This window comes from Haliotis asinina, chromosome 3 (genome assembly GCF_037392515.1).
Source record: "Haliotis asinina isolate JCU_RB_2024 chromosome 3, JCU_Hal_asi_v2, whole genome shotgun sequence".
Classification (NCBI taxonomy): Eukaryota; Metazoa; Mollusca; class Gastropoda; order Lepetellida; family Haliotidae; genus Haliotis; species Haliotis asinina.
The window spans coordinates 17,887,676-17,910,218 of NC_090282.1; the positions used below are offsets into that span (position 1 = coordinate 17,887,676).

Below are 22,543 nucleotides of genomic sequence, written 5' to 3' on the forward strand. Positions count from 1 at the left end.
CCATACGTCAAATGTTATGTCTCTGTTGGTTTCATGTGTCCCCGCGTCTTGATGCATGGAATCATTTATCTATATTCATCGCCACACCGCAACAGAAATCATCTTCCAGTTGAAACTGTGCAGCAGAGAGCATTACTGTCTGGCAATAAATATCCAGATTACTTTCAGAAATTGGCATTTGTTTTGAAGGAGTTTCAAGGTCAAATCACTTCGTCACGTCTTGATCCTGCAACACGGAACGTCGCCATTGAAAGAATACATGCTAGAGATAACCAGTATTCTGTTGCCAGGCGTCTGAATGTTAGTCTGAGCGAGATATCATCAAACAGTTATAACAAATGACCGTCCCCGTACAGGCAGGCCTCGAGTTACCACTGGAACCCAATTATTTAATATAGGTACATCCGGGTACCTCAGCTGCGTGATCGTACTGCCGCGGGTGAAAGTACAGCAGTCAGGGTGCCTGGACTTCGAAGATATCCAGTCAAACTGTACTGAAAAGGACAAAGAGATTGGTTCGAGAGCCAGTATCTGCCACGTTGGGGTCGTGCTCCGTCATCACCATCGCGCTCAACCTCCCCATTATCTAAAAGTATTCACTTGGTTGTATCGACATTACCTTCTTCTAAACTGGTGTATAATGTCATGCACTAAACTATATTTGTGGACGGGGTTATACATGTTTAAAAATACAACATCTTCGCAACATATTTCTCGTCTATGCGTTTCTTTTTTGGGATAGTATATGTATATTTCCTTGATTGTATATATCACACATAAGAGCATTTTCTGCATCATTGCAACGAATGTTAAAGATTTACAACTTCTTTGATATTTACAACACGACGTCTCTGGGCTACTTTTTGCCCCTTCACCGGGTGAGTGAATGATTATATTAATAGGACCAATATATGTGAATGACGGAATATTATTAAGAGTAATATATATATAGTAAGTATAGGAATCCATTGAGATACTGTTACAGATTGAGATGTACAGTGATCAATGAGATTAAGGGATGTGTTTTGAGTTTTCCCATTTCCTGCATACCCGTGATATTAATGTGCCAAATCACAGTGTAAAATGAGGAGAAAATGTAAAGGATCCATTCTTCTCTTTTTCTGTGACTAACCGACAGATCAAAGCATTGGATACGGGTAACAAATAGGGGAGCATGTGTGCAGTCTACCGTTAAGACTGATGTCAGTAGATGACAGATGGTCGGACTCGGATCATTATACTGAGCATATTTACAAAACTGTACATTAATATTTCAGTTTGATGTTTTCGGGTTGAGCCTAATGTAAACTGTGATTACACAAATTCATTTAGAAAGTGGTCAAATGTATACATGTTATATTTGGGATTGCACTTTCTTGAAAAGTAAAGATTCTAGCATTTTTGGTAGGCTGAGTTCCGTCCAGGATTCGAACCCACACCCTCAGAGTCAGGCACCAAGTAGTCAGCACACAAAGCCAGCAGCCTACCATGACTTCCACTCTGTATATTACTAGGAGGAAATGTAAAACTATGATCATTTTAATGTAAAACTCAAATATGCAATTTGTTGTAAAGGTGTTATGATTTACATTATCTTGAAACTTTACATTATTACGCTGTGTCTATCTATTCCGCATTACGATATTCTTTATTCCTTTCTTCTAAATCAAGACGTTTCTCAAATAATTATTACCTTTCCGTATTGTAAAGTCATAACGCATGGGCGTGATAAAGTTTCAAAACATATTCTGCCTTCCTGCATTATTTTTCAAGACAAGTAAAAGACTAAAAGGTAAAAACTGGGCTAAATATCCACCACTGTATTGTCTGGTCTAAAATCGATTTGTTTACAAACAGATCGTAATACTAAAACAAACAACCCATGCTTGTCGATAGAGGCGACTAAATGCGGAGATCGATACTCATGAAGTCAATCACTGCATTGTCAGGTCCAGATCGATTATTTACAGGCCACCGTAATGTGACATTAAACAACAAGTAAACTAACGTATGTATGAATTCAAATTATCGAGTGACTTTCAGAAACAGACGACATACACACACTTAAATGATTTACTATTCTACCGTTGTGAACAGTTCATTATTACGAGGGTGGAATAATCTTATGTACACAATATATGCAGGTAACAATGAAAACCTTTGCGCTATAGCTCCTGTGGATGAGTGAATGATATTTAGCATCGCTTTGAACCGTATTTCGTTTATAACGTGACATATCAGCCTACAATGCAGATGTTAGGCGGTGGGTGGCCTCGCGGTTAAAGCGTCCGCTCGTCACGCCGAACACGCGGGTTCGATTCCTTACATGGGTAAACTGCGTGACGCCCATTTCTGGAGTCCCCGTATCTGGTGGTATTGCTGGAGTGTCCCTAAAATTGGTGTAAGACTCACTCATTCACTTACTCAGTAACTCACTCACTACAAAGCAGAATGAGAGACCGAAGTAGTGCAAGTCTCAAACGTTTACCTCCTTGGTGAAATCAAACAGCATGAGAATGGACAAACCTGGACACGTGACCCTCGATCATGGTGAGTGAGTTTAGTTTTACGCCGCGTGTAGCAGTATTTCAGCAATATCACGGCGGGGAACACCAGAAGTGGGGAACATGTGTCTTTGACGTATCGTGCGAATGCATTTACCGGCAGGTTACTCGCCCTCTGGACCATAAGTAGGTTGAAACGAAATCGTGCCCCGGGGATTCATTTCTGCACGTCAATTAAGAGAGCAAGAACATGTGACAGTGAAGAATAAACAAAATTGCAACCACAGATTCTAGTCGGTCTCACAGTCCCTGAACTTGTTTTCCCTTCCAGACAAACCTTTTTGTAGAAAAACGCTTAATCTTTGAATACATAAAATTGATGTAAACAATTTCTTTTACATTGAAAAGTATCCCCAGTGATAAGGGAGATTTAAGGGCTTTGGCATTGCTTTGGCATTGCAGAGACGACAAGGTAAAGGGGAGATAATGCTGTTAAGGGACTGTGAGACAGACTACCCTTTTCACAAAGCGAAAGCCCTGAATATAGCAAGGATCTTACACCTTCCTCAGGTTGAGGTTCACATTCTCCCAAGTCTACGGGGCTCCTTTTCTAGTTAGATGGAATTATTTCTTTTCATCTGAAGTATATATACATGTATTCAGAGACTAATGATTAGTCTATAGTGGTGACAGCTTTCACGCACTTTCCCCCACTTATAGTCATCCCTCCTCTAGTTATAGACTCCTCTTTACTACCTCAGGTATGGACTATTTGTTATAGTGTCAGAAATATACTTAAGTATGTTTTATTGTGTTGCCTGAGATGATTACGTTCTTTAAATTTGCTCTGATTTGACGCCATCGTGGAGAAGATGGCATTCATAAAAACTCCCCAACCCTCTGATGCGTTAATGTTTTATATTATATCGTCTGCCCGGATAATGTACACAGGGTGCATTGTTACAAGAGCACCGCTGGGACATGCTTACGAAACCAACACCGGGTTTAAAACTATGACTTCGTAAATGATCCAGTAGGGAACTAATTCTGTTTTATGACAATTTAAACAACTTTTGAACTTTCGGTATGACTATTTTTATGCGTATAGAAAAATGACAGCTTTACATTTCAAATTCAACATGTCTGCCTCCTAGTGTTTTCCAATTGAATTTCCCGGTTGTTTACGTTCAGCTACATATCTGTTGCTCATATCTGTTGCACACATTTGATAATTATACTGATTCCCCAATGGTTCATCTGGGATATGAATGACACCGAGCTAGATACAAAGGAAATCGAAGAAATGGCGGAAACGAAGAAGAGACGACCCGGAGCAGGTTTTGCCATGATCGAGTTGATAAGCCGACTGATTTTGGCTGTGATGACAAGATTTTGGAAGCTATGCAGCACGGCTCTTCTAATTATCCTGCTGGTGTTTTGGTTTGAGGGAGGAATGCTGGCGTCCTTTCTTCTTGTCATAGCACTGTTAGGTAATTTGGGTTTGGTGTTTGATTTGGGATTTTACAGTTTTCGGGACGAGATTGGTACAATATGCTTCTCGCCCATGTCGGTATTGTGTTGCTATGGGAGCAGTTGCATACAAAATTAAAATACAGAGCTTGCTCATTGTGAGAAAATACTGTCAAACCGTGGGAGTGCTGCACTTTACCGTGCGCAGTTTTTCAGACTCATAAGTGCTCCCAAAAGATCAGAACGGGTACCAGACAATACCCCAAGACCTAACTCCTAAATCTATGGATTGTAAAGGCAGCACCCACTCAGTAATTGAAGGAATTGCAGCAAATCTGAAAGAATTGCATTTCAAATATAAACAAGCGTAGCCCACTCGTGAAACAATTGCAGCGATATCAGTAGTTTAGCGGTATTAACATAAACACAACGCCCCTACCGAAAGCAACGAGGGTAATACTAGTACTTCACTATCTTTTCTTGAAAAAACAATTTATAGTCCCAACAACACTTTGTATGTAAATGCATTCAACACAGGTGGTCAAAGGTTGATAATTATAAAAATGAAACAGTAGAAACTAAATACAAAACTCACCAAGATGGGTACTCCTTCCAGTGACGCCATGTGTTGTTGTGTGAGTTTCAGTATGCGACGGACAAATCACGGAACGGAGCCAAGAAATCTCTGAAGATGGCTGAGCATGTTTCAAGTGTTACCAACACTGCTTCCGCTAGGGGCGTTGTGTTATGTTATTACCGTTAGACTACCAATATTGCTGCAATTGTTTCGCGAGTGGGCTGTGCTTGTTTACATTTGAAATGCAATTCCATCAAAATTTGCTGTAATTCTTTCAGTTACTTAGGGGGGTGCTGAAAGGGAGCCTATCCCAAACCTCACACTCTAACAGTGTATGAAATGCCTTCAAAACGACAGAAAGCCCACAGTTCTGATAACTAAAAAAATGTTGCCAGCCCTGTTAACATGTAACCACCCTGTAATAAATATAGGAAATTGAGATATAATGTTAAAAGAAAGTAAACAATGAATTACTTGTAGTGATGTATTCTGAAACCTGCGAAAGGAAATTTAATATATTGTGTCACGTAGTGTCACTGTCACTGCCACCAGAAAAGGACAACATTATTCATTGGCTGAAAGCATTCTCTAGAGCAGTCACATTTAGGGTAAGATAAATGATAGATTGCTCTGTGGAAGTTAAAGTTTGATTGATCATGAACAATACAGACATTATGTACTTACCATAATTTTAAATTATTTCTGAAATATTTCCCGCAGTTAATGACATGGTCAAATATATACCCTTGGAAAATGTATTGTTTCACAGGGCCGGCTATAATATAAAGTTGTATGCCCGCCGTGTAACTAGCAAGCAGCGGGCCGCCGGGCAGATGCCGATCCATACACTGACTCTAACACTAAGGATTGTAAAGAGTGGAGTTGCTATGGTGAGGTAATTGCTCCACGGCAGTGGCTGGTGCTGTGCCTGGTAAACTGCATTCTGCTGCACTTTACCGGATGCAGTTTTTCTGGCTTGTAAGCGCTCCCTATAAATCAGAAATGGTACTAGACACTAACCCGAAGACCTATACCCTAACCCTTAGGATTGTAAAGGGTGCCCATCCCTAACCCTGAACCCTAACCCTTGTTTTTCTGGTCATGTGTTGAATGTCCACAGTGATGAAAAGCAGATAACTTGCTGTTTATTTTAATGCTGTGTTCGTGGTAGGTTTTGTATAACTGCGTCCAGAAATAATATTGCATATATGTAGTCCAAATCTTTTGCAAGCTTATTTTCAGTACAATCCTGAATTATTTCAAAAGTTATTTTTTTTCTGGAAAGAGTTCCTTCCATTCCCCAATATTCTTTCTTCTGCATGATTTAGAGATGTAACACTAACGCTATATATTGCACTTTATTTGGGGGCTTTTACTTATTTTTGTGAGTCCCTTAGTAATTGTTGTATTAGGTTTTGTTAACAATTCTAGGATATAACAGTGAATAAATATTATTTGAGGTGGGGGAACAGGAGAAATTCTTACTGTATTTCCCTAGGTTGCTGTTTTAAGGTATTTTTTAAACTCAAGAAGATCACAATCTGTGCATCCAAAACACATGCACAAAATATATTTTGCATGTTTTTATTATTTTTTTGCAAGAAAAAAACACAGGTTTCTGCATTAACGTGAACACCATGTCTGTGGCTCCTGCTTAGCTGATTTTGTGTGTCTTTGCTTTGGACTAGGTTTACTGTGCTATTCTACATCCAGTTCAAGCCTTAGCTCTTGGATCACCTATGTGGTCAAACAATCTTTGTGTCCCCCAAGATTAGGTATGCCTCTCCGATCAGCCACATTTTGAAGAATTTTAAGCTGGGGCAACTCATAGGGTTCCATATGTCAAAGACTTGTTTAAGTTGTTTATCTGCGCCAGACTCAGTTATGTATAGTGGAACCAGTAATTACCAAGCACAATCACCATTTTAATAGCATGTGATTTCTACTGTTACTTTGAAGTGCTGAACACAGCTGTGTGTTGAGATTGGTTTCATTAAAGCAGAGCCTTCATATAATTGTAAGTGAAATGCATGAATGGCACCAGAGTATAGAGGAGCGTTTCATTTATACAAATGAAGAGGTTCATGTGATAAGGATTCCTTTGATGTTGAGACTACAGCGAAATAAGGGGCACATTTAGTCAAGAGGAATGTTCTGTTTCCTATGTTTTATTCCATTTCTTCTGGGGCTGGCTATCCATATAGATCAGGTAGATGGATAAGTATTGGCTAAATATTGATCAGTTATCAGTAAATGTTTGAGAATAACACTGAGCAAAAAAAGACAGAAAATCAACATATTACATTGCACTGGTGAGCTGTATGAACAGAACAACATTCTGAACATAATTTAGAAGAAGCTAAGTGTGAATAAAGACAAGACATTGTGTCTTGTGTGTGTAAACTGAAACCATATTTCTTCAGGAAAGTTTCTGCATGAGATAATCGATGACACAATTTTCACTCATTTGAGTGACATTTTTAGAATTTGGAAGTCGGATAAAACAAGTTTATATGGCAGCTTCTTTAGTTCAAGATTCACACTTGAAAGTGATACAAGAACCTGTATCAAAATGACGTGCCCTTGAAGCTGATTGAAGAAATCGTCATTCATATATTCTTGTTCTATTCTAAGAATTTTCATATCAATAATCAGTAAATTTTTTTCCCATTGATGATATTTCTGATAATCAATCTTTTTAGCCAGTCCTACTTTGCTCACTATATAGCACTAGCAGAAATCAGTGGAATTCTTTAAGAAGGATATTTGCTCATAGTTTTACTAAGATCAAAGTTAGTAACACAGTAAATGTACATTTCTGAATATTTCATGAACATGATATATACAGTATGGAAATATAGCAGTTACTTCTGGATGGGCAGTAAAAAGTGCAGTGATAGTGATGATAAAGCTGGGATATTTGTAACCGCAGAATAAACAACCAACAAACAAGATAATGTTTCCATGGCATCGGAAATGATAGATGTCATGCACTTGATGACATCAGTACGAATACAGATGACCTAACTATGATAACCTAATACATACTTGAAGCTGTATCACAGCACATTTGCTGGCACACAGTACATAATGTTTAATGCATTTTCTGTCCTGATAAATCTGCATGATCTACCCTGGCGGTAGTAATCAATAGATGTATTTGATGCAGCCTCGTGTTTTAGCAGTATTTCATCTGTTCCTTCTGCTGCCACAGCGACTGATACAGCAGGGCACATTGACAGTGACATGTTTATAACAAACTGACAGATAAAGCATACTGTTGGTTTTTTGTTTTGTTTTGTTCCAGACACTTCATGTATACTTTAGTTGAAACTTGTATGGCAAAGTTTTGTTGTAACTAGATAAAATAGGTGTTATAAGTAAACTGTATTTTGGAATGTTTCCGACTTACATAGAGCTTTGTTTACTGTAATGCATTAGAGAAACTCTGTGAGGAGCAACAATGCATACCTTGATATGTTAATTGATTTTGGGTCAAAACTTAAATATTACATAATACTGCTCGTGTGACCTTGAAGTTACAGGCAAGCTGTGACGGTGGGACTTTTCCAACCATGATATTATACTTGAACTGAGAGTTTGATTACATCCTCAAAACAAATGTAATTGATTGGTACATATATGCTTTTATGTATTCTGATTTATCTGTTAGCACTGTTAGAAGTCTCAAATTTATGAGACTATCATATTGTTGAAAATAATTCATGGGTAATTTATCTCCTTTCTTAATCCTTACCATATGTGATCATCACAAACTGAACAAGTTGTGCAAGTATCCGAACTCTCGTCAAGCTATATGTTGTTCCTGATGTTATTTCAGGGTTGTTCTACAATGCTGAGGACATGCTTCTTTATCACTATCACCCACACCAGCTTCTCCTTTCAAGGATGTAGAATGTATGTTGATCCTGTTGTTATTTCAGGGTTGTTCTACAATGCTCAGGACATGCTTCTTTATCATCCGGACCAGCCTCCCCATTCAAGGATGTAGAATGTATGTTGATCCTGTTGTTATTTCAGGGTTGTTCTACAATGCTCAGGACATGCTTCTTTATCATCCGGACCAGCCTCCCCATTCAAGGATGTAGAATGTATGTTGATCCTGTTGTTATTTCAGGGTTGTTCTACAATGCTCAGGACATGCTTCTTTATCATCCGGACCAGCCTCCCCATTCAAGGATGTAGAATGTATGTTGATCCTGTTGTTATTTCAGGGTTGTTCTACAATGCTCAGGACATGCTTCTTTATCATCCGGACCAGCCTCCCCATTCAAGGATGTACGTCGAGCTGCCTGGGATACTCCATCTTCCGTACGAGAATCATTTTGTGAAGACCCGAGATGGCACACAGATCAATGTGGTGCTAGTGAAGCAATCTCACCTAGATGTGCCAACCGTTGTCTTCTTTCATGGAAATGCAGGCAATATCGGACACAGGTAAGTATGTTTGTAATGAAGATCCAGTTTAGAATTGATCCTCTGCAGCCAGTGTGTATTGTAAGAGGTGACTAACAGGATGGCATGGTAAGTAAGGGTAGATCATATCCCAGTTGCGTAGATCGATGCTCATGGTGTTGATCACTGGATTGTCTTGTCCAGAATTAATTATTACAAACTGGTGCCATATAGCCGGAATATTGCTGAGTGCTGCAGTTTGCTCTGGAATTGCAAATTTGCATTGGAACTCAAGTATGTCCAGATCTAAGTTTGGTACGAAGGTGCAATGTCTGTGACCCATATCCGTTCGCTTTTTTTGTTATACTCCCTGAATGACCATTCAAAAAATCATTAAACAAACTTTTATTTCTAATTCTGCCGATCTATGTTCATGCTGTTGATGACCGTACAATCTGATCCAGACTGTTACTTACAGAGCACCAACATATGGGTGGATGATTGTGGCACCAACATGTTAAGTAACAAATAAACACATCTGTAGATCGAGACAACTGAGTGTACTACCGAGAGCCTGATATTTGCCTATGAGTAGATGTCAGTACATTGGAACTAACCATTACCAGGTTTAGTTATCATGAATGTGGTATAGCATATGTTGAAGGTTTACATTTCATTAATAACAAGACCAGATGAGAAGAAGACTGTCCAAATTCATGATCCTATTCCCTATTTTATTCCATATTAATTTATTTTCAAGAAGTAGTACAGGGGAGATAATTCGTGGTCCTGATAGAGACGGCTCATAGGTTTTCACTAATTTCAGACGTCTGGTTTTCCTTCTGCTATAATGAGTTGGCTTTTATCACACATGCTGGGATAATTGGTTATGTTTATGATAAAGTTGTCTTTAATGTATTTGTGACATGTTTCATAATTGTGCATGTGGTAATCGAGACAACAACAGATGTTTTGAAGAATCTAATAATTATTGTTGTGATGGCCTAGGTTGGGATGAGTAAAGAGATGTTTTGTTGTTGGTTTCAGGTTGATGAATGTCCTTGGCCTTTACTCAGCTTGTAAGTGTAATGTTGTTATGGTGGAATATCGGGGGTATGGAAAAAGCGATGGATCTCCGTCAGAACACGGTAGGTTTGAAATGTTATGTAAAACTTCTGTCCTTTTGAGCTAGTAACTAATGTTCTCACTAATATTTGGTATCTTCTTTCTTTAAAGGTCACATGCAAGCAAAAAATCAAACATAATTAAAACACAGTTATCACTTGTTCATGGTATATAAAATGCATTTCTGATTAAGAAAAAACAAATCAACAAAATTGTAAGCGTATAATTGCAAATCTAAAGTGCAATAATTTGTACTTGGGTTGATATCCCTTGATACGAAGCAGCTGCAATACCAGACCCAGTCAGAGCCGATGGGTGTGCACTCAGGTGTAACGCAGCTTTTTCATTGGCCACAGGTTCATTTGCCGATACGATTAGCCGGCTCTTTGTTTATGGCTTATAAGCCTGATTTGTGTTAATTTCAAATTGCATGTAGTCATTGATTGAAGTTGTGCATTGTAAATTGTTATTAGCAGACGTCAGACATTTACTCGTAGGTATCAATAAACTAGACATTATGTTTTCTCTGTGACTGAGTCTGCTGATGACAATCAACATGTTTTTTTTCATGTAAGAAGTAGATTATTTACTTGTTTGTGTACACAACTAAGATTAGACTACTGGTCATACTTCGGGCAGGCATACTGTTTCACGCTCCACGAACCTATTCACTGCACATGCATTATAAGCGCTGCACAGCATAGTTGTTGAAACCAGTTTTTCCCCCATGTTGGTTATATGTCGTTTGCCTCCCCGGTGCACAGCATCAGTTTGGGGTCGGTGTAGCACACATGAACATATTTTTGCACCTTTCCACACTTGGGATTTCTAGTCACATTTTTTACTGTAAGGTAGTTGACTGTGGCACATATAGTTTATCCAGTCATGGAATGTTTTACAAAATTTACACACATGCTCTGAAAACATAGTTGCTGCTATGGTCAGAACCATCACTTATTGTACAAATATTGCAATAATATTGCCAACACGAATATTTTGGATATGTGACAAGTGCATGTTTTAACAGTAGGCTACCTCAACGCCCCTATTAATGTGAGTTCTCAGTTTATTTTATACTCCAAATGTTCAAACTCTTATCACAATCAGTGAGATACAGTTCTATTTTTAGATGATGCGCTGAGCATTTCATGTTTTTATTTTGCTCCTCCTTGTCGTCAGTGTGTAACTCTCTTGTAATCATCTTCTCACGATATTTCAGGGATGTATGATGATGCAGAAGCAGCCCTGGACTTTGTCCTCAACAGGAACGATATAAATAAGCGGAAAATATTTATATTTGGACGTTCTTTAGGGGGAGCTGTTGCAATAAACCTTGTTTCCAAGCCCTCCTATAGCAAATTAGTTGCTGGACTGATTGTAGAGAATACATTTACCTCATTGCCAGATATAGCAAGAGTTTTATTTCATTTCAAAATACTGGATTATTTGCCATTATGGTGTTTCAAAAATCAGGTGAGTAATTTGGGATTCTATGTATTGCTAAAAGAAAGGATGTATTTCCTGATACAGAATCATTAGAATTATTTTGAAAATGTCTCCTTGGCAGTTTAAAGCTATTCAGAACAAAAACAAATCAAGGATTACAAATTTTATTTTTGGTATGTACTAAGTCAAAAAAGAAACTTCACAAAATGTAATTTTTGAAAATAAAGAATAATTTTCACATCTATGTATCTGAAATGGGATCCCTATCTTTCGACTGTAGAAAAACGTCAGCAAAACCCACTCAAACCCATTCATTCGTCGTGCAAATGATGTTATTGCCAAATCAGGTTTTGTACGTGAAGTCGATCACATGATCTTCGCATCAAAGTTTTCTTCATTTGCATGTGTGTGCATTGGCCTCAAGAATTAAAAAACACTTTTAAACCACAGTTATAATGGTACTTTAAATGCCACGATTGTCAAATGTGCAACGTGCCGTTGGCATGTTGCAAGCGGGAAGATCAGTTAATGAGCAATGGTATGAGCAACTGTTGTACTGTGTATGACTTGCGAGGTCATCTGCAACAAACTGACACCACTTCTCATCGCCCAAGGTCGGGTCGTCCATGTGTGACGTCACGAGCAGAAGACAGTCAAATCATGCTACGTCACCTATGTGACAGATTTCAGCTGGCTACACGAACCAGGGTTGAGATGTTTAGAGGTCGACTGTCCTCACAGACTGACTGCCAATCTCCATTCTTGATGTCTATATTGTGGGCCAGTATTGATGCCGTTTCATCAATGTCAACGTCTGCTGTGGGCCCAATGTCACCTCTGATGGACCCAGAGAGACTGAAATCGAGTCATCTTTAGCGATGAATCCAGGTTTACCATCAGATTCACGGACGGCAGGCATAGAGTCTGGAGACCACATCGTGAATGGTATGCCCAGTGTTGTGTACAGGGGACGGAAGTTGCATGGCGTGGGGTGCTTGAACTCGTTCCTTTCATGGCAACTCATGGCCCAGGTCTACAGTTCCAGCATGATAATGCTCGGTCGCATACCGCGATGTTGACATGATATTTCCTTCAAAACACTGGAATCAACGTCATGGACTGGCCATCAAGGTCCCATGACCTTAATCCAATAGAGCACGTTTGGCATGCGCTTAGTAGTCTTAGGAACCAACCTCAGAATATGCAGGAACTTGGCACTGCCTTGCAAGAGCAATGGCGCAGAATCCCAAACCATGTGTTCACAAGCATCAGGCAGTCGAAGAGGAGACGGTGTTTGGCATAGAGTCTGGAGACGAAGTTGTGAACGGTATGCCCAATGTTGCGTACAGGAAATCGACAGATTCGGGGTGGAAGTTGCATGATGTAGGGTACTTTCTGTGGGAACAACCATTCCCGACTTCTGGTCATCCACGGAAACCTCACAACTGCTCCTTACCGTGACCAGGGGGTCACCCTGAACTGGTTCCTTTCATGGCAGCTCATGGCCAAGTCTACAGTTCAGCATGATAAAGCTTAATTCAGTCGAGCACATTTGGAATGCACTTGGGAGAAGGCTTCCTTGTCTTAGGAACCAACTTCAGACTTTACAGGAACTTGACGCAGCCGTGCAAGAGCAGTGGCACAGAATCCCCAACCATTTGTTCACACGCATCAGGCAGTCGATGAGGAGATGGTGTTTGACTTGACATTCACTATACCCATGTTTTGGAACGGCAGTGTAGCCTAATAGAACTAATTGTGGCACTGCCAGTGCATCGAGTACATCACACAGATCTCAGCAAGGAAACAATAACAATTTAACCTTCTTGCCCTCTCTTGTTCTTTTATAGTGCCCTGAAGAAAGAACGTGAAGTTTCTTCTTTGACTCCATATATTTTTGAAGTGAAAACTGAGCACTCACTTTAATTAGAATATTTATGGTCATGAACTGTTTTGTTACCTGGAGCCTGAGATATATTGTAGATGGTATTCAATAATGTGTTGATATGTGTAAGGTTATTATTACATGGTTGATATCTGTTCGACGATTAAGGCCGCCATATACCATGGGTCTTCTACTATGTTTCAGTACCCGTCCAAGAAGAGGCTACATAAATTATGTCTTCCCATCCTTTTCCTGTCTGGTCTCGGAGATCAGCTGATTCCTCCGCGGATGATGACAGAGCTGTTTGAGGTAGGGCTATATACTTAACCCATGACTTATATTGGGTTATTGATACCTTTAGTTTCTATTATGTTATGGATAGAGAAATATTATTCATCTTCCAGATTAGCATTGCAGTAAGGAAACATCTACAGTTTGGGCAAGATTGTTTGATACAGAAGACTAACTGATTGTTTAGTTAGAACAAAGGACATGTACTAATAGTGGTATGGTCTATAATATTTTCATCCATGACGATTCAACATAGAATTGGTCTACAGCAACCCATATTCAGTGTACAAAGTCACTAAAGGGATGAGGTGATCAGGCTCACAGACATGGCATTGTATCCCAATTGCATTGATTGATGCTCATGCTATTGATCACTGGATTGTCTTACTGATTATTTAATGACACGACCATATAGGTGGAATATGTCTGAGTGTGGCATTAAGCAACAAACAAACAGGTGTTGTTCCAATAGAGTCATCTTCGTGTCCCCAGCAACCTGTGAGCAAGTGGTCAGTCTTCATATTGTGTCACTGGATTGTTTGTTATTGTATCAATCACTGGATTGTCTGTTCTTAGCTGCTTATTTAAATGCCACTGGTTTGAATTACAAATATTGCTGAGTAGTATTCTACAAATATTACCAAGTGGTCGAATGAAAAATGTTTTAAGTTTGGGATTACACTTTTTGGGCATTGTGTGTGTATAGCTTTTGGCCATTGGAACTATGCCATTTTACACTTGTCAGAGAGCTGCAGCAAATGACTGAGCTAGACTACCAGTTGCAGGCCTTCCATTTTTGTGGAAGCTCTTGTGTTAAACTTCAGTCCTGCCCCACAAGCACATAACACATGTGGTCTCACCTTAGGCAAGTGAGCATGTTTAAAACTGCGTCTGTTCACCCAGCAGGAAATGGGTACCCGATGGAATGTCATGTAACCACTAACCTTTCAGCATCTAACAGGCAGCTAGGGTTAATCAGGGTAATAATAATCAAACTGTTTGGGCGCTTTGAGCATGCGTTGTGCATGGAGTAATGCACATGATATTAGGACTATTGTTATTGTTATTATAAGTGGATGAGGTTGCTGATCGTACGTGCTATCAATTAGTTGCATCACTCTTAGAGTGCACGTTCGAATTTTATGTGTTACATGTTCACTCTCTACTAGCCCTACTTTATTATTTTTGTAAAGTTTATTAGTGTCATTATGAGCAGATATGAAATGAAATTCAAGATTATTTGCATAAACCATAAGTGGAAATTATGAAGTAGTCCACGGACAAGTAAGATACCATTATTTGATTGCCTGAAATGAAAACTGACTTGTCAGGGGCGTCGGGCAGTGGGATTTTTTATCCCCTAGGTACTCATTGCATAATCACAAATATACTGAATGTTAAATAGTACCAAGGTTAGATGCAGTAGATAGTCTGTAGATATGGTACATTTAGTGCATATGTGAATAGAGTGGTGCATCATGTGCTGGATGCTCTCAAGGTAACTGCATGCACAAAAATATTACAACATGCACTATGTAAACATGAAAAATTATGTTAGTCACTCCTGAACATTTATGTCTGTTGTGTGTTTGTCAGAGTTCAAGCAGCCCTCTGAAGAGAATTATTCGGTTCCCTGGAGGATCTCACAATGAGACTTGGATGAGCCCTGGTTACTATGAAGCTTGGCTTAATTTTCTTAAAGAGGTAAGACTTGCATCCATAAATCTTATCTAAACAGATTATTTTAAATACCATTCGAACTAGCCTTAACTCCAATTCACTTATTTGTGTTAAAATAGATTGAAGTATTTGCTGGAAATATCCAAGTTGATTCTCTTGATACTTCATTTGTTCATCACTGCACCTTTATGTTTCACTAAATAATAAATGCCAAGAATTTTCTTTGGCTTTCAGCATTTAGCTCACACCCAGTGATACTATATAAGTGCTATCCCAGAACCGTGTCTGACATCCTGATAAATATGTCAAAAATACTAACTTAATATGCTAGTTGTTACACCACTAACACATAAGTGTAGATAAAAATATGTGACTCACAGCACTATAATCCAACAATCAGGAAACTGGTGGGCGTTGCCAAGATTCATAAGGTTCATGGAGACAAAATGCTGAAAATGGCTTGGTTAGCCAGTCAAATGACTGGCCAGCATTTTTTTAATAGAGGAAACTGTAAAGTCATAGCAATAACTTAGGATTTCAGGAAAATACTTTAGCAGTCTAAACATAGTTTCACTATTATTTGTTACACTGCCATACTGAGTCTAACAAATCCTAGAAGAGGGTTGCGTCAGCTAACCTTTGAGCGACCCATGACCACCCAATCAAATGTGAGATGACCAAACAGAATTAGCCAATCAGACAACAATTACTATTTATGGTTCGGCAGGACTCACTAAACCGATTTTCTTTTAATTTTCTCAGCCCTGATCCCTGGTATTGACCCTCAACAAACTAAAATCTGAAAAGATGTTTGAGCTGCAGTATATGCACTAAGGGATTTCTGAATCTGATCATATAGTTACTATTAGTTCGCTGTTGTGATAATGTGATGCGTTCTCCGTGTCTGTCACTCAGAAGCGATCATGTGTTAAATATTATTTGGAATCATCCAAGTTTTTGAGGTAAAAGTTCAGACAGAATGTGCAAATGTTAACTTTTGTGATATGGTAAGCTGCGTACTGATTGGTCGATTCTAAAGGTTCGCTGACACAACCTTTCACTAGGTTTTGTTGGACTTAGTTCAACAGTGTTAAAGAACAAAACTATAACCTGAAATGTTTCAGCATTATTTCACATATTTTTCACCAATTACCTAAAATGTATCACACAAAAATTCAGTAAATAGGGAATGTATTGTCTGAACTTTTCTGATGAATTCAGTTCAGCTGAGACTTTTTATGAAAATTATAAAAATACAAGCATGATTGGTATGACTAGCTGAGCACTGTATGGGAATCTTGTCGGACAGGTGTGGTGAAGTCCAGTAATCTGTTTCAGGTGTGCGATCGCCCAGTACATGAGTCCGGCCACAGTATTGCACTGCACATGGACAAGGGAGTAAAGGATGTCTGATGTAGGACTGATTGTGATGTAAATATGGAAGACAACTTCCACTGTGAAGAGTCTCAGCAGAGGAGGATTCAGGACTTTGAAGAAGGGATGGAGCTTGGGTATGCCTGTTGTAGCCAAGTAACAAGGGTGATGTTTACAAGTAAAGTGACAATAGAAAAGGGTCCCCAGATCCGTCTTTGCTCAGACTGAGTGAGTGAAAGGGACAGGCAACAAAAAAAGGCTGCAGTCATCTCAGCAGTATGTTGTTTCTGTATCCTCTCCTCTAGTATGGGTCAAGGCATTGCTCCTTCAAGCTGGACATTGGCTATTTATCCATATAATTATTCAAAATGGTTGCTATGACAGCTATCCGAAATGGGGTTGTGAAACATCGGACTGTCCAGTTTCTTTTATACCATGTTCACAATACATGAATCTTCATATTTTAATCACCTAATTGTTCCTTAGGATTTCATTGTGGCACATGATAGTTTGCCATAGAAGATCAAGGTCACTTTTATTGAAGCCATCAAGGATAGTAATCGAACCCATTCACAAATATTGTTTTATTAGGATTACAACATTATTGTTGGAAACTGCCTACAAACTGGAAATTATCAGGCTGTGACCGGTATGAAACATGGATAAGAAAACCCCCAGCTTCATTCCAAAATAAATAGAGACATTGTGATATAATGGTCTCTTCAGTTGTCATGCATGATATACGTGACCTACATGACCTATGTAGGAATGTTTAGGTAGGATTTGACCTAGGCTGCCTCTGTCAAGGTCAGGGTCAACGGAATCTTCTGCAGTAAGGCAGGTTTTCTGGTTCAAGTGTCTATTTTTGGTGAATATGTTTAAACTTCTTTTGCATCAACTATCTTCCAAACCTGTGACACTTTTTGTTCAAATGAAAGTTTTACAGTGTTTTGGCAGTATTATTTATACTTTCTACAAAGTTTTACAGGAAATGCCATGATTTGAAAAAAGGTACGTGTTGACAACTCAAATATTCCTGACCTTGATGTAGAACAATATTCAATGCTGACCTTGAATCTCTGTGTCATTAGATGTTTCCCTACTGAATGTTTGTCCTGCAAATATTACCTAATGCAGTCCTGATTAGGGATCATGCTTCTTTTCACAAAATAAGGTAAAACTGGTTGGTAGCCAAAGATGTAGATTTTGAATTTGATATGTCCATGGAGGTGCAGGAAACTCAGAAGCAACGTGTATCAGTGTTTTCTGGATAGACTACATTTCTGAATTGGAGGCAAAATCCCCATCAAGAGTTCCAGCAAGAGTTGTCTCCTCCTTTGTTATGTGATCTTCAGTTTCTTATTTATTGCCATGATTGTGATTACAGCTATGTAAAATCTTCACATAATTTATTGTCATTTTCCATATAACTATCGTCAAGACATAATGAAAGTATGTGTAGGGTGCTGTTTTAATGCATTTCTCCATGTACAAGGTGACCAAATATGGAAACGTGATGTGCTAACTGCAAGCATAGCCTTTGAAATTTTTGTCACTAAAGAATATAGAAAGTGCATTGATGGATGCAAGTATTTTGCACAGGAGTGTCTATAATCCTACAATTTTATGTTTCATGGGTCACATGATGATGATGATGATGATGATGATGATGATGATGATGATGATGATGATGATGATGATGATGATGAGTAAAATATATAATGCTTACAATTCCATGCACAGGTCAGTATACAAAAGTAGCTTCTAAAATACCTCTATGTAAACAGCAGTTATAAATAGGTGATTCTTGCAAATGATCACTGAAAAGAAAATGTACCAGTACACACAGAGCAAAGTCTAGTCTTGTTAACAGGTTTGTGTCATATTATTGCGCTTTTGCAATTTTTAGTGTGTATTTGTATGTAGCAACTCCAAATTATTAGGTTTGTCATAGTTCATGTTAAACATATTCTGCAGCTATGCATCTTACCTGAAGTTCTGTTTAGTAATGACATTCAGGAACATGATGCTGATATTTGCATGCTGAAATTCAGCACATGAAACTTAATCACATAATTGGCAGATGAATGTGTAGACTGAATTATGTGACATGTTAATCTTTAGTGACTTTAAAACTTACATAACAGCCAAACTCGCTGTTGACGTTGTCATGGTATCACTGTCTATGCATCTTTCAATAATAGTGATAATGCCTGCATTCATGTGTACAGATACACCTAATGTGTACAAATACACCCAATGTGTACACATACACCCAATGTGTACACATACACCCAATGTGTACAAATACACCCAATGTGTACACATACACCCAATGTGTACAGTGTATATTCAGTGTAATCACCCAGCATGGATGACATTGTGCCTTAGAAAAATTTGGCTTTCTAATCAGCAAGAAATTTAGGCAGTTGGAATATGGCATACTGACTTGGGGCTGAGTTGCAGCTGACTTGCAGCTGAGTTGCAGCTGACTTGCAGCTGAGTTGCAGCTGACTTGCAGCTGAGTTGCAGCAGTGTTGTTTGTTTGATACAGCTGCAGTAATGACAGCAGTGAGTTCTGTCTCAAGTGCATTCTTGATATATCCAATACATCCATATTTGATATCAGTGGTTTATGATTTAACTCTTCTGTTACCTTGATGAGATGTGGACGTTAACTATTCATGATCTACTGATCTAGCTGACCAGAACACAAGGAATATACTCGTCTGTGATCACCTGCCATAATTAATGTGTAACATGTATTCATCGTCCGGATGATTACTTGGCTGGCTCCAAGGTCTTTATGTACTCTTCATGCTCAAACTAAAGAACATCTGTCTGTGTGGACAACAAATATTTCACGCCTGAACATCTGTGGAAGGATTCTGGATAAGAATCAGCTCCAGCAACCAGAGCCTAGATTTTCAAAGCTCTCTTAGCACTAAGATAGTCGTAAGATAATGTTAATGTATGACACTTACGACTATCTTAGCGCTAAGAGAGCTTCGAAAATCTAGGCCCAGGGTTATAGTTGGCTGGATGGTCCCGATTGGTTGATTATGTCTGATGACACGGATTATCGTTCACAAGACCAGACAGTCTGGTCCAGAATCCATTGTAACAGGTTGATGGCATATAATTGAAGAGTTGTGTGTGTTTCCTGTACATAGAAAGAGAGATACTATAGAGTTAATTGAGGGGGAGAAAATATTTACAGGGTAAAGCTCGATTGTGGGTTTGTTCTTTTAGACTAGTGTTACTCAAGTTAGATTGTCTTGATGTGTGATATATACAGAGCTCCAGATGTGGTGTGTATTTGCATATTTTGCTCAATAAAAATCACATTATTCCATTAATTACAAATCTGGGAGTACAAAAAACATGTAAAGATCACTTGAAACCCAAATGGTCTATAATTCCTTGCGTTCGTTACTCAAATGACTAAATTGGCTCGTGTATGATTTGTTGTGGTGCACAAACTCTACAACAGCATTAGCTAATGGTAAGCGATACTTATATATATATATATATACTATTATAGCCGTAGCCACTGTCCGGGGTTACTCTAACAGCCACGTGACTTCCACGTTGAGTATTCAGAAATGGCTGCCAAAAGTGTGGCAATATGACAATTGCTGAAAACTTTTAGTCCATTGAGATGTATTTATATTTATATATTTATATATTTGGAAGAGTTAAGTACCCAATTTACATGTTTAGAAGAATTAAGTACCCAATAAGGATAAGAAACTCAATAAAGTACTCAATTCTTTTTACTAGTGGGAGTATACACAATGCTAGTTACTATTCGTGAAAATGCAATGACTCATAAACAAACAATTGCTTGAAAAATTACCTGGAGCTCTGTGTGTAGTTTGGTTTTAAGTGTTAGTCATGAGATGAGTGGACTCTACTCAGCTTGTTTAGTTGTTAAGGGGAGAATTTTTTTTATAACAACATTTTTCATTGTCAGTAATACAATATTTCTGTGAATATTCTTATCATTCACTGACCATACTGATAAAAGAGATATTATAAAACGTTCACCGATGAAATTCAGGTGGTAAGAAATGCCATCGTCAAGTCAGTTTTCATTTCATGTAATCAAATAATGGTATCTTACTGGTCAGTGGGCTACTGGATCATTTCTGCTTACGGTTTCAAACAGCAAACAAAGTTGGATTTCATTTCAACTTCATTTCATATCTGCTCAAAATGTAACTATTAAATTTCACAATGATAATAAAGTTGACTTATCCAAGTTTGCTATTTATCACTTCTTAATAAATAGTCCACTAAACGTGAACGTAAGTACGATATTGATTTGTTCTTTCACAATTACACGATCATGATGATGTAATAAAAATCAGGGCAAGTGGAAAATATGTCCGGACAAGTTACTTTCTTAAGAATTCTTAACAATTTATTTTGAACCCCTGAAGTAAGTATATTCTCCCAGACATGGTGTTCCTTATAGTAAGGTTGACATCCCTGAAATGTTCTCATTGATGTGTGTATACTCACCAATATACACATTTCATACATCTTACTAGTAGGCTTAGTAAATCAAAGTCTGGGCCTCCCTTCACAAAGCTCAAAGTCATTAAGGTAACCTTAGTACAGTGTTAAAGAATAGGGATAAAGTTAACCATAGTAAAGCTTGCTTCATGAAAGGAGCTCTTGGTCTTGGAAATGAAGTTATTAAACCGTCTTAACATTCAATGAGCAGGAGACCAGAGACTCTCCTCATATCCAGCAATTGCATTACCAGGACTTGCCAACCAGGCTTCACGGTCTGTATTGGATATTTTAGTTTTCAACGTTAGAAATTCAGTGATACTTATGGCCAGGGACTCGTTTTACAAAGCTGTTGAAACATTAGGACTGTTAAGTAAGTATTACAGTACAGGAGATACGCTTGCTACGAGAAAACGCTGAGGGTTACAAGAGCTTTATGAAACAGGCCCAGGATAATTATTTTCTGTGTATTCAGATCAGTAAGGACAAGTTCATGTCCACACACTCCATGTTTATACTGGGCTGCTGAAAGGGGTATGTTTTCCTTGGTGTCTTGAAGACTATACTGTGATGCCTTTTGTATTGTTCTCTACACTGTTTTCTCTTTTCTCCATACAAGGGTTCTAACCCTAAACTAGATCACACCTTGCCTTTAGAGGCCTTTCTTGGGGAGTACCAAGTGTACTGTATTCATAATGTTATGTAAATATTCTTTATACTTTGTTGATTTTGTGTACGTACGGGAACTATTGCTGTGATGTACTCTCTGTTTTATTATCACTGTAGGACTTCATATTCTGTCATCCTCGTTTATCAAGGTTATGCGGATCTGCATTCCATGATCCTCTGTTAAGGTCAGCTTTGAATTTATGCATGTGCCCTTTTTTTTTTTTCTTTTTTTTTTTTTTGTCTTCATGATGTGATTCACTTTAGGTGGCAGTGTTCTTAAACCTAGTCTGATAAACGAGGATGGGTTACTCTATGCATTAAAAAGTATTATTTATTATAGAGATTCCTGTTTGTTATTCATTAGAAATGTTAAACCGCTTGATGTTTTAAATCAACCGAGGTCTTCCATTCGGCATTTTCGATATCTACAGGGTATACAATCCGATGAATCTCCACTATACCCTGGATGCATCTACAGCTAAGCCCCGTAAATTTATTACCTCCCTTGGCTGGCTTTTTCTCCAATCAGGTGTACACACTGGGAAATTGAGCAAACCACTCACAACCCACTTTCGCCATTTAAAT

The 22,543-nt window shown here is 38.4% G+C and overlaps 1 protein-coding gene across 1 annotated transcript; it reads left to right on the top strand.

The window, feature by feature from the left end:
- The first annotated feature begins 3,619 nt into the window (after nucleotides 1-3,619).
- On the top strand, nucleotides 3,620-22,268 carry LOC137277594 (protein ABHD13-like). Its single transcript, XM_067809399.1, has 7 exons — nucleotides 3,620-3,994; nucleotides 8,787-9,009; nucleotides 10,015-10,115; nucleotides 11,312-11,565; nucleotides 13,628-13,732; nucleotides 15,311-15,418; nucleotides 16,733-22,268. Exons 1-7 carry the CDS (start codon nucleotides 3,769-3,771, stop codon nucleotides 16,805-16,807), a joined length of 1,092 nt encoding a protein of 363 aa, XP_067665500.1. The 5' UTR covers nucleotides 3,620-3,768; the 3' UTR covers nucleotides 16,808-22,268.
- Nucleotides 22,269-22,543: the final 275 nt, after the last annotated feature.